General features: G+C 40.4%; 1 protein-coding gene, 1 long non-coding RNA gene, 3 other non-coding genes and 1 pseudogene across 5 annotated transcripts; 1 reads left to right on the top strand and 5 right to left on the bottom strand.

Annotated features, from left to right (window-relative positions):
* Window positions 1-172: 172 nt before the first annotated feature.
* On the bottom strand, window positions 173-290 carry LOC121793269. Its single transcript, XR_006049091.1, has one exon. It is a non-coding gene; the product is annotated as a U5 spliceosomal RNA (small nuclear RNA).
* A 1,487-nt stretch (window positions 291-1,777) lies between these two features.
* LOC121792356 lies at window positions 1,778-3,277 on the bottom strand. Its single transcript, XR_006048867.1, has 2 exons — window positions 2,434-3,277; window positions 1,778-2,123 (listed from the first exon to the last, which is right to left on the bottom strand). It is a non-coding gene; the product is annotated as an uncharacterized LOC121792356 (long non-coding RNA).
* A 5,154-nt stretch (window positions 3,278-8,431) lies between these two features.
* Window positions 8,432-8,580, bottom strand: LOC121793253 (annotated as a pseudogene).
* Window positions 8,581-8,849: 269 nt separating this feature from the next.
* Window positions 8,850-9,755, top strand: LOC121778905 (uncharacterized mitochondrial protein AtMg00810-like). Its single transcript, XM_042176296.1, has 2 exons — window positions 8,850-9,014; window positions 9,114-9,755. The coding sequence occupies exons 1-2, from the start codon at window positions 8,850-8,852 to the stop codon at window positions 9,753-9,755; spliced, it is 807 nt and encodes a 268-aa protein (XP_042032230.1).
* Window positions 9,756-11,464: 1,709 nt separating this feature from the next.
* LOC121793220 lies at window positions 11,465-11,625 on the bottom strand. Its single transcript, XR_006049057.1, has one exon. It is a non-coding gene; the product is annotated as a U1 spliceosomal RNA (small nuclear RNA).
* A 386-nt stretch (window positions 11,626-12,011) lies between these two features.
* Window positions 12,012-12,128, bottom strand: LOC121793153. Its single transcript, XR_006048997.1, has one exon. It is a non-coding gene; the product is annotated as a U5 spliceosomal RNA (small nuclear RNA).
* Window positions 12,129-13,553: the final 1,425 nt, after the last annotated feature.

The following is a 13,553-nucleotide window of genomic DNA, read 5'->3' as shown; positions in this document are numbered from 1 at the left end:
GTTGATGGAATGAGGAGTAGAGAAAATAACTTTTTTTTCTGAAATGAATATGTTGTCATTAAATGGAATATAATTGAATTAGTCAAATTAATTAGATTGGCTATCCAACACAGTCACGGTAATACATAACATAGTAGATTAATAAAAATTAGACTCGAATTGTTGGGGTTTTATTATTATAAACAAAACACCCTCCAAAAAATGGCATATGCTGCTTGAATTGCGACGAGCACACGGTATTCTTTAGTAAAAGGCGAAAGAATAGTTCGCTATGTGGTCGACGCGCAGCTGCGTGAATTTGGGGAAGGAGCAATTATAGATATTTATTAAGAGTGGGCGTGGAGCGTTGTTTCGTGTCTTAGCGATGTGGGAAGACAAAATGTGGTATTTGTTGGTGTGATGAGTGAATATTTCACTTGTACTATTATGGAGTACCAAAGCGCAGCGACCAGATTTCAAACAATCTCCTTCCATTACTACAGGCACAGCTACTCGAAATTTTAGATGCTCGTGTATTGAGACATGGATGTTTCAAAATGTAGAGAGAGATAGATATCATATGGATGAATTCATTGATGGAGTGGATGCACTGTCTTTATCCGACAAATAAAGAATCAGCCTTCGTATCTACGTCCAAACGTTGGACCATCCCACACGCACTCTTGCCTGACCTTCAAGAAAAGATGTTGATGGAAAAACATAAGGAGAAGGGAAAGTGGACGTAAGCTGAAACCTCCACACTGAGAAAAGTTCCTAAGGAAAACTAACAACTTCAGCTATCAAGGAGTGATTGTAATAATTGCCTTTTAACTTAAACAAAACGGAGCTAAGATTCCAAACAACCCCAAACAGATAGTGATAGCACCGCAAACCCACAATATAAAAAATTATCAAGTGCACACAACCAACATTCATAATATTGAAAAGCAGTGCTCAGATTAAAAGGTATACGCCGCAGCATTTCACATACGCAAAGTCGAGAAATTAATCTTTTCTAAACTCGAGCCTTAGAGCCTCTCTTGTCCGCGCCCTAGCTCTAGGGCGTTGGTTTTTCGTCCGTCCTTCTAGCCTAACGCAATAGCGGACTAGCCGAACGCCCTAGCCGCACGCCAATGGCTAGGGCGCCGGCTAGTCCGCTATTGTGGATGCTCTTCCTATGGAATTGGGGAAATTTTATTAAATAATTGTAGGTGGGTGAGAGGAAAGTTTAGTTTGTCCCAACTTATTAGAGTCAGTTTTTACACTCAATTTGAAAATAATTCATACTTCCGCTCTCCTATTAGAAATGAAACATTTTCCTTTTTGGATTGTCCCATTAAAAATGAAACGTTTCCTAAAATGTAAACAACTACTGTATCTCAATTTTTTTCATCTCTCTTACTTTACTCTCTCATCATTAACTCACAAAACAACACTACATAAAATCATGTGTCAATTCCCAAATGTTTCGTATTTAAATGGGACGGAGAGAGTACTTTAACGGATCGTCTGCAAGGACCATGGCCTAACTTGACGTGGTAGCACATAAATGATCAATCTTGGATTGTGGGAAGCAATAGAAACCACCATTTTGGAAGTTGCAGCGAGGAAGCAACCGTGTAGGGAATGATAGACATCAATATCATAGGAAAGATGAATTTGGAGGTGACAGAATCAAAGCTGCGTGCAATTGTAAGTGTGTTCCAAATTTCCAATAATGCAATGAATACTTATAAAACATAGTAGTATACTATAATTATACATCACAAGTTAACTGCCTCCGGAAAATAAATCATAGTACAAAAAATGCAAGTACATTTCATTATTAAATCCAGAAAATATACTAACAATAACAAAAGTATTTTTAAGTATAACAGAAGTATGTACCAACAAACATAATTATTACTAGAGATGTAATATCTTGTAGCAGAGAGTTCAAACCAGTACGCTTCACAAAAATTCCGGCATATATACTTTCACCTCATTCTACATAGTGCAACCCACAACCCACAATTTCTACTCAGTGGAAATGCCATTTCTGATCCTAAGAACTCCGCTCATTTTTATCGGGACCTATGATGATACAGACTCCACAGAGAGGCGATGACATATGAAGACAAGAATACTCACAAGGCCAAGTTATCCTACAAGAATGAGATATCAATGTATACAAAAGATCCAAAAAGAGCAATTGGGGCAGAAAGTGCAAGCTAACAACAATGTCATAACTATCCAGAAACATCAAGTGGCCAAACTGCATATTTATGTATATCATTTTTGGAGCCTTAGAGCAAATGGTATTGATAATAAAGCAAGCTAATTCATAGAGGTTCTAATTCATGAGAGTAAAGGTAATATCCATAACGAACAACATAAATTTTCAAGATCAAGAAAGCACTAAAACAATCCAAAATTCTACAACTCAAGCAACTCGTAAGGCAAAGCCAAACTTACAGCATAAGCTTGTTTGAATGATGCATCCTGATTGACATCTTTTTCGGAACTTCAACAAGTAGAATAAATTGGTCATGCGATTTGGAGCTAACTTAGTTTCTTTCTAAATTCTACATGTTACTACGTGAACCACCTAATTCATCCTTCCTAACGCATGTGTGACACTTTCACAACCACATTAGTAGGCTAACTATGACAGGTACACTCCATATCATAAGTCATCACACAAAGCACTTTAATTAGAGAGAGAGATGCAAAATGTATCCAGCCAGCCATATTAGAATCCAACAGCACTAGTTAAACACAAGTCACAGAAACATCACAACAGAATTATTTATCAGCTTCAAGTGAATCTACATGAAGACCATGTGACTGTCACCCTCTGAGTGAAACGTGAGCCTAACTGCATGAAAATTCATGTTCTGAAACCCATGTGCTGATAACCCTCGCCTCTAAAGCTGTTCTAACTTATTGACTAAGATGATCCAACAGTTCCAGCAGAGCCAGCTTCACGTTCTTGGCGTCGACGTTCTCTCTGTGTAAATCCAGCATCAACAAGTGAAAATAAGAACAAAGCAACAGATGACAAAACACTAGAGTAGCAATAAACTTCAAAGTTGCACACACAGGACACGATAAGGAGCATGAATAACAGTTAGGGTGCGTCTCTTTAAATGGAAAACTTTGCCAAAACAATCAACATAAAAAAAGGCAGAAAAATAAACATGTTGAACAATAGCCATCCAAATTGTGGAATCAATGACGCAAGCATTTGGTGGATAAATACAGTAGGAAGTACCAAATGCATCTTCATCAAAGGGAAAACTAAAAAATACAAAATTGATAGCAATAATCATCTAACAGAATAAAATCAAAATTGATATCGAATCCAAATTTTATTTCGGGTATCCAGTCCCTAATTTGATTTTGATTTTACTAAAATAAATTATTTGTTCATATAAAGTCAATGGGTTAGAAAAATCAAATTGCACATAACAACATGGATATGATATTTGATGGGATACGAACTAAACAACTAAACAATAATTGCGAGCCCAATAGCAGTGACGGCCCATCAGCCCAAAACCCAAGAAAGAGTATCAGTTCGGCACAACCAAAGAGTTCGGTCACAGCAGCTCGGTAAAAGCCGACCAATCGAGCTCAACTCTCAGATCGGCAAAAGCTGATCGGCAAAGTCAGTTCGGCACAACCAAAGAGTTCGGTCACATAACAACATGGATATGATATTATTCATTTGTGATACGCATCTTATATTCTTCAGTTAAAGAGGAAAACATTACATAGGTTGGAGTTATTAAACTTTATCAAAATTTTAGGTGATTAAAATTTTCTCCTTGCGCCGAGTTAAATAAATTCTTTTAACTTATCCATCTACCTTAATTTATTAATCGGTGTAAGCCATGTAAATAAGCAATGCGAACAGTTACTATTTGGGTATGCATACAGATTTAAATTTTTTAAAATATAAGCGAATTGGCTTTTAGAAAAATATGCACATTGACTTTTTAAAAAATACAACCCCAAAAAAAAATTGGATTTAAAAAAGATATAATTTATTACGAAACATGCAATCAATATTTTAATTTTAATTTCTTAAATATTTAAAAATATCTAAAAATCAGAATAAATACATAATTCATAATTTTTTAAAAAAAATCGGATAATTCGGGTATACCCGATCAGGTATCGGGTAACCCGATATCCGATAATCCAAAAATCCACTACCCGATCCCGATCCGAAACCCGAAAAATCGGGTTTCGGGTATCCAATTACCCGACTTTTTCGAGTTTAGATATCGAGTATCCAATACCCGATATCCATTTTGACAGGCCTAGATACAGGCGTGCAGGGAGAGATTAAAATCTCGCAACTCATTTTTCTTTTTCTTACCTCAAATTCATTGTATTAATTCTAAATCCAACCCACCAAAACATTTTTATATTCTAAATTAAAATCTACATATTTCTAATCTCTTTATCTACTACCGTTATCTAATGCAACTAATGGAATCTAATTTTACTCATGACTTTTGTATCATTAGACAAGAGGTGGATATTTATGCGATTATCTCGTTTAACTTTCTTTATTTTCAATATTAAGGGTTAACAACACAATATAGGCTTCATTAACAAAACACAACATAGTAAAATATGTTAAGAATAAAATAATACATTCATGCACCACTTTTAGTGAGATGTCAGTTTTCTGTCCAGACCACGAGACCGACTTTCAGATTTCAGAATATGTGGGTAAGACATGAGACTTTTAGGGGCGAGATTGCTAGAATCTGGGAGGCAGATACAGGTTACAATGGCATGATGAACCTCCAGCTCAAACTTATCAGAACCAAGAAGTTCTTAAAGGTTTGGAACAGAGAGATATTTGGCAACATCATCCAGAACCTAAAGGATGCAGAGCAGGCAGTGCTTGAGGCACAGATTTTATATGATACTGACCCGACCCCTGCACATAGAGCCGAATTCAGTCGAGTGTCTGCAGAGCTCATCATCACGGCCAAGATGGAGGAAGAATTCTGGAGGCAAAAGGCGGCGGTTAGATGGGCTGCTGATGGTGAAAGGAACTCCAAATTCTTTCATGGATGGGTCAGACAGAATAGAGTTAAGTCGAGGATACATACGGTCGAGTTTGGGGGGCAGGCACTGACGGAAGAGACAGAGATCAGAGAGTCGGCGGCCGCCTTTTTTCAGCAGCTTCTGACATCGGACGTGGGGGACCTTGTAGAGCCCGACTTATCTCTTATCCATACACTTCCAGACTCAGTTGATCAGGAGGCTCTGTGTTCACCGCCGCAGGAAAAGGAGGTTAGAGATGCAGTGTTTGGGATCAGTGGTGATAGTGTGTCCGGGTCGGATGGGTTCACTTCGTTGTTCTTTCAGTCGTGCTGGGACACTGTTGGGAGGGATGTGATTGCGTCTGTGGGAGACTTTTTCAGTGGGGCATTTATGCCCCGAAGCTTCACGGCGACCATGATCGTCCTCATTCCAAAGAAGCCTAACCCGGTCACTTGGAGAGATATTAGACCGATCAGCCTCTACAATGTTACGAACAAGATCATCACAAAGATCCTTACCTCGAGACTTGCACCTCTACTACCCCTTGTCATTGCACCGAATCAGAGTGGGTTCATCAAGGGCCGCCTACTTAGCGACAATGCTCTTCTGGCTCAAGAATTGATACATGACCTGGGGAAGGAGCTCTCGAGTAGAGGGAGGTCGCCCAATTTGGCTCTCAAGCTGGATATGGCAAAGGCGTATGATAGAGTCCAGTGGCCGTTTCTACTCAAGGTTTTGGAATCGATGGGATTCTCACAGACCTGGGTGGATATGATCAGGAGATGCATCTCGTCATGTTGGTTTTTTGTCCTGGTGAACGGTGGCCCGGCAGGCTTCTTTCAATCATCCAGGGGGCTGAGGCAGGGAGACCCCTTATCACCTTCCCTCTTTGTGTTGGCGGCAGAATACTTATCGAGATGCCTTGACAGATTGATCAAGGGGGATAGAGAGATGGTCTATAGATGTCGGAAAAAGGCCCCAGTTATCACTCACCCCTCCTATGCGGATGGCATCATTATTTTCTCGAGAGCTCATAGAGAGGCGGTGGAGAAGTTGGTCGGATGCCTGGACCACTACATAGCCGTGTCTGGTCAGCTGGTGAATAATGGGAAGACACATTTCTACTTGGCGAACGAGCACATGGAGTTCGCTGACACTGTAGAGGAAGTTAGAGGATTTTAGATAGGGACAATGTCTTTCACGTACCTTGGGGTGCCGATTTTCCGAGGGGCGGGGAGGGAAAACCATCTTTTGCCACTTAGGTAGAGGCTGATGGACAGGATCCACAGCTGGTCCCACCGACAACTGGCTTTTGGGGCTCGTCTGGCTCTTATTAAGAGCACACTGGACGACATCCCGCTACACATCTTACAGGTCATGAGCCTTCTGCTTGGATTTCTAGACGAGTTGGAGCAGATATTGGCTAGATACTTTTGGGGCACAGTTGGAGAGAAGAGGAAGCTGCACTGGATTTCTTGGAGATAGATTTGCTTGCCTTTTGAGGAGGGTGGTTTGGGTATTCGCCGCTTCAGGGAGGTGGCAGTGACTTTTGGGTTCAAGCTGTGGTGGAGACTGCTAGCTCAGGACAGTATCATTCCTTGTCATTTGCATACATCCCCTTGTTGGTCACATGATAGTCCTACTTGGCGTCGTTTGCGTCGTATTTGGTCATACATGCATGAGTTTATTCATTGGTCCTTGGGTGAGTGGAAGATCAGCTTCTGGGATGATGTCTGGCTTGGGGCTAGCTCCATCCGGAGTCTGTTCGTCCCGAGAAATGATCCTCCTCAATCTCAGGCCGTTGCATCATATTGGCATGAGCATGCATGAGATGAGGATATGCTGCATAGTTTATCTTTCAGGTTTGGCGTACCTCTCGATGTGATAGAACAGATCAGAGCCACACCGATCGAGTTAGGGGCGAAGGATGTGAGGCGGTGGAGTCTGACTAGCCATGGCGAGTTCTCTGTGACCTCAGCCTGGGAGAGCATCCGGACTAGACTGCCGAAGAGGGAGATTTTTGGTCTTATTTGGAACCATGGGTTGACTCCTACCATGTCGGTGTTCATTTGGAGGTTACTGTTTGGTAGGCAGTTGGTGGATGAGAAGTTGCAGGGGAGGGGAATTGAGTTAGCGTCTAGGTGTCAGTGTTGTAGGTCTCCTTCGGTCGAGTCTCTCAGCCATGTCTTTTTTTCGAGTCAATCGGCGGTTTCTGCATGGGAGTATTTTGATACCTGGTTTCCTTCCTCGCACACAACAATTCACACGAGCACCGATATTGCACTTAGACTAGGTCACTAGCGGAGGTCTTCTTTCCAGAGGGCTCCCGCCATGCATATTAGCTTTCTTGTTCCTTGTTTGATTGCTTGGTTTCTTTGGACGGAGGGGAACGGCTGCAAGCATGGAGGTCGTCCTTTTCGTCATTCACATGTTATTTGGCAGGTCACTCACCATCTGCATGTGCTAGTTCTGGCCGGCAATATCACCTCGACTCATTGGAGGGGATGCTCACCGTCGGTTGATTTCATGCCTTTCTCCCCCAGACAGCGTGTTCTGTGGTCGCTCATGGTCCTATGGCATCCCCCTGATGCACCTTGGGTGAGGCTGAACACAGACGGTGCCTTCTCTACATCGACACTGGCGGCGGGAGAGGGAGGATTGGTTCGTGGTTCTGATGGAGGCCTTCTGCAGGCTTTATGTGCTCCGATAGCTGCATCATCGAGCTTTGAAGCGGAGCTTTTAGCTCTGATTCGGGGTTTGGAGATGGCTATGGAGCTTTCTACTCACATTTGGATAGAGCTGGACTCAGCGGCTCTGGTTAGTTTGTTGTCATCTAGACACTTTGGCTCTGCGGATTTTAGACACCATATGGCTTTGATCCGGAGCATGACAGCTCAACGGCATGTTCGATTCTCACACATCTACAGAGAAGGAAACAGGGCTGCTGATTTTCTGGCAGGTAGGGGTGTCCAAACCACTGCCCTTACATATTTTGATCAAATCTCTGCGCCACGGTATCTGAAGGCGCTAGTTAGGATGGACCAGCTGGGATATCCTAACTTTCATTTCCGACGTAGAGATGTGGGTTGATCTAGCTCTTCTGGTGGTTGGTTTTGGGCTTTTTTCGTTTCTTCCTTTAGTGTATTTAGTCATCTTTTTTCCACTTGATAGAATGGAGGATCCCGACTTGTGGGACCTCTACTTTGCACCTTCATGTTCTTATTTAGATCTTAGTCATTTTTGGGCTAAGATCATGATGTTGGAACATTACATTTTGATCGTATTTACGGGTTGGGGGTCTGCCTAAACCCCCGCCCACAAAGGGCGTTTTTGTTAAAAAAAAGCATAAATGAATACATAATGAAAATAAATAAATAACATAAAAAATTAGAATTAAATTGGGCAGGATACGGACCCTTCTAGAACAAATTATGATGCATACTCAACCACTTGGGCCGATCTTAGGCAGGCACCCCTCCAAAGTGCAATGGAGGTCGCCAATCTAGGCGATGGCCATTATGGTTCGTCCATTGACCTCATCAAGATAAGCATGTACCTTAATTTTCTTTTCTCACTTTAATGAATTTATGTTCTCATACTCCATCTACCACAAGTCCAATGTGGGATTTGGTAATTAGTTTCTCACTTAATTAGTTTGAAAAAATACCCATTGATTGCAAGTGGGTATACAAAGTGAAGTACAATGCTGATTCTATGTTGAGAGATATAAAGCTAGATTAGTAGCCAAGGGATTCACACAACTTGAAGGTGTCGATTCCTTGGACACTTTTTCTCCAGCTGCAAAACTCACAACTATTAAAATGATGCTGGCTCTAGCTGCTATCAAGGGATGGTCTCTGACTCATTTGGACATCAACAATGCTTTCCACTATGGTGATCTAGAAGAAGACATTTATATGACATTACCACCGGGGCTTGAAGTGGACTGGATGGCTGTTGAGGGGGCTACACCAGATTCAACTTTAGTTTGCAAATTGAAGAAATCCTTGTATGGTCTAAAACAAGCTTCAAGACAATGGTACTTGAAACTGTCATAAGTTCTTAAGGATTTTGGGCTACAACAGTCAGCGTCCGATCATTCTTTCTTCTATAAATCAGATGGAGCAGCTGGATTCTTTGGCATAGTGGTATATGTTGATGATATCTTGGTTGCCACCACTGATCCAGAAATGACTAATAGCTTCAAGGATTTCCTCACACAACACTTCAAGTTCAAGGGTCTTGGAGTCCCAAAATATTTCCTTGGACTTGAGATAGCAAGAAATAAGAAAGGAATCCAAGTTTGTCAAAGGAAATACACCATGGATCTTCTTAAAGATACAGGCTTCTTGGAATGTAAACCATCTTCTGTTCCCATGGGTCCAGTTAAGAAGTTGCAGCTGGATTCAGGTTCACTTTTAGAAGATGCTTCTAAATATAGAAGACTCATTGGAAGACTCTTGTATATGTGCATAACTCGGCCAGATATCACCTTTGTTGTACACAAGTTGAGTCAATATGTGTCGAAACCTTGCATTGAACACTGGCAAGCAGTTGAAAGAGTTCTGAAATATCTCAAGGGAACTCCAGGTCATGGATTATTTTACTCCAGCAGCAGCAAACCTACTCTGAGCATATTTTCGGATGCAGATTGGGCAGCATGTCCAGATACCAGGAAGTCCATGACTGGGTATTGTCTATTCCATGGAAATTCTATGATTTCTTAGAAGGCTAAGGAACAAAATACCATTTTCAGATCATCTGCTGAGGCATAATATAGAGCTATGGCTTAAGCTACGTGTGAGATAGTATGGGCTACAACTATACTTGAAGACTTTGGAGTAAAAGTTGAGAAGGTAGTACCATTGTATTGTATAATCAATCAACTATATACATATGCCCTAATCCCGTCTTTCACAAGAGGACTAAGCATATAGAGATCGATTGTCACACGGTTAGAGAGAAATACTTGAAAGGGATCATCAAACAGTTGCATATTAGAAATAATTGGCAACGGGCTGATATCTTCACCAAACCCTTGGGTGAAGCAACTTTTACTTCTATCTTGAGCAAGATGAACTTTAGCACTATATAAGGTCCATCTTGACGGGGCATGTTGAAGATAGTGAGCGTGATGCATATTTCATGCATGGATGATTGAGGGATGGTGATACACGTTGGAAAGCAAGGTTGAGCTGGAGCCACGTCACTCACACGTAGACTCCCAGTCATCATAAGTGTGAACGGGTGACAAGTTAGTTAAGAGTTAGTTAGCTAGATATTTTGGTGGTGATCTTCACCTAGCTAGTATAAATAGTATGAGCTTTTTGATTGTAACATCATTATCTTGTATTCTCTCTTTTGATATCAATAAAAAGATCTTTCCTTCTTCTCCTATTAATGGAGTTCTGATTATCATTTTCTACACTCATTTCCAAATTCTCTGATTTCTAACACTTACGACAGCTGACTTTCCATTATAACTTTGAATTGATTGTCTAGTATTGTCGTCCATCTTTTTAGCTTCGATCTCTTTAATTTTATGAAGATTTCTTTTGCTTGAGAGTTTTGCGTTATTATATACACCCAAATTGCCATTTTCTTGTATAAAGAAATTCAGCTGAGTGAATGACATTGCAGTTGCAGTTATAGTAATAATAATTCTCTACTTCAATGAAGAATGCTGATGGTCACAGACAGGTGGTGGAGATGAATACTGAAAATCGGGGCTCGTGATCAAGATTATGATTATGCACTGATGAGATCGAGGCTTTGAAGATGTTGCAAGGATCGAAGAGGTTATTGATGAGAGGTCAAAGCACTTTGCCAGGACGAGTTTGTGGATGAGAGGAAGATGAAGTGTCATGAAAGAAGTGGAAGAGGATGATTGAAGATGAAGAGAAAAACCATGTTTTTTATTTATGTACTAGTAGTAATTTTTTTAGTGTTGAAGATGAAGATGTGGAAGTGGACGTAAACGTGAGCTCTAAAAAATACTCCTAATTCATTTTCCTCAAACTAATGAAACATATTATGAAAACCATTCTTCAATATAAGATGCAGAGCAACAACGTACTGAAAAAATGCACAAGAAGAAAATAAGACCAAACGAGCGAGTCACATCATTAATTCATTTGTTCCTGTGGTATTATGTGAAAATATACAGTTTTATAATCAATAGGAGTATGAGTTTTATATCATTAAAAAAAATCAGTCTCACATGAAAATTGCAAAGGTTTTAATATATTTAAACCTTCTACCTACTTGCATCATTTAATATACACTTCGAACATGGATACAAATAAGTCATGTTTGTGTAACTTAATAGAAGGTTTAACTTAATGCCAAATTTATAAGTTAGAAAAGGCAAAAAAAAATCACACCTAATAATTCATATCATTGAATTCAAGGCAAAACAATCTTTACATTAGAATAGGCAGGGGCCGCGCGAACGCTGGCCCCCTCTGACACAAATTATGACGTAGGCTCGACCACTTGGACCGACCTTAGACAGGCGCCCCTCCTAAGTGCAATGGAGGTCGCCAATCTAGGCCATGGGCCTTATGGATTGCCTATCGACCCCGTCCAGGTAAGTATGTTACTTCTTTTCCTTTCCTCAATTTATGTAACCTCTCTTCTCATACTCCATCCCATGACCTTCCGATGTGGTATAGCTAGTTTCATGTTTTTCCTTCACAAAAACAGAGTTGAGAACTCATTAATTGATTACTACTATGGTATAGTAGTAGTACTAACGAGTTTTTATAGAGGGGAATGAATAAGAGGAAGTGATGGAACTCATTTCAGCAATAAGTTGTTGATGGAATGAGGAGTAGAGAAAATAACATTTTTTCTGAAATGAATCTGTTGTCATTAAATGGAATATAATTGAATTAGTCAAATTAATTAGATTGGCTATCCAACACAGTCACGGTAATACATAACATAATAGATTAATAAAAATTAGACTCGAATTGTTGGGGTTTTATTATTATAAACAAAACACACTCCATGGCATATGCTGCTTGAATTGCGACGAGCACACGGTATTCTTTAGTAAAAGGCGAAAGAATAGTTCGCAATGTGCTCGACGCGCAGCTGCGTGAATTTGGGGAAGGAGCAATTATAGATATTTATTTAGAGTGGGCGTGGAGCGTTGTTTCGTGTCTTAGCGATGTGGGAAGACAAAATGTGGTATTTGTTGGTGTGATGAGTGAATATTTCACTTGTACTATTATGGAGTACCAAAGCGCAGCGACCAGATTTCAAACAATCTCCTTCCATTACTACAGGCACAGCTACTCGAAATTTTAGATGCTCGTGTATTGAGACATGGATGTTTCAAAATGTAGAGAGAGATAGATATCATATGGATGAATTCATTGATGGAGTGGATGCACTGTCTTTATCCGACAAATAAAGAATCAGCCTTCGTATCTACGTCCAAACGTTGGACCATCCCACACGCACTCTTGCCTGACCTTCAAGAAAAGATGTTGATGGAAAAACATAAGGAGAAGGGAAAGTGGACGTAAGCTGAAACCTCCACACTGAGAAAAGTTCCTAAGGAAAACTAACAACTTCAGCTATCAAGGAGTGATTGTAATAATTGCCTTTTAACTTAAACAAAACGGAGCTAAGATTCCAAACAACCCCAAACAGATAGTGATAGCACCGCAAACCCACAATATAAAAAATTATCAAGTGCACACAACCAACATTCATAATATTGAAAAGCAGTGCTCAGATTAAAAGGTATACGCCGCAGCATTTCACATACGCAAAGTCGAGAAATTAATCTTTTCTAAACTCGAGCCTTAGAGCCTCTCTTGTCCGCGCCCTAGCTCTAGGGCGTTGGTTTTTCGTCCGTCCTTCTAGCCTAACGCAATAGCGGACTAGCCGAACGCCCTAGCCGCACGCCAATGGCTAGGGCGCCGGCTAGTCCGCTATTGTGGATGCTCTTCCTATGGAATTGGGGAAATTTTATTAAATAATTGTAGGTGGGTGAGAGGAAAGTTTAGTTTGTCCCAACTTATTAGAGTCAGTTTTTACACTCAATTTGAAAATAATTCATACTTCCGCTCTCCTATTAGAAATGAAACATTTTCCTTTTTGGATTGTCCCATTAAAAATGAAACGTTTCCTAAAATGTAAACAACTACTGTATCTCAATTTTTTTCATCTCTCTTACTTTACTCTCTCATCATTAACTCACAAAACAACACTACATAAAATCATGTGTCAATTCCCAAATGTTTCGTATTTAAATGGGACGGAGAGAGTACTTTAACGGATCGTCTGCAAGGACCATGGCCTAACTTGACGTGGTAGCACATAAATGATCAATCTTGGATTGTGGGAAGCAATAGAAACCACCATTTTGGAAGTTGCAGCGAGGAAGCAACCGTGTAGGGAATGATAGACATCAATATCATAGGAAAGATGAATTTGGAGGTGACAGAATCAAAGCTGCGTGCAATTGTAAGTGTGTTCCAAATTTCCAATAATGCAATGAATACTTATAA

Source organism: Salvia splendens, chromosome 2 (genome assembly GCF_004379255.2).
Source record: "Salvia splendens isolate huo1 chromosome 2, SspV2, whole genome shotgun sequence".
In the NCBI taxonomy this organism is placed as follows: domain Eukaryota; kingdom Viridiplantae; phylum Streptophyta; class Magnoliopsida; order Lamiales; family Lamiaceae; genus Salvia; species Salvia splendens.
Note: the sequence above shows the minus strand (reverse complement) of the source record. Positions and strands in the feature narration are given on the sequence as shown.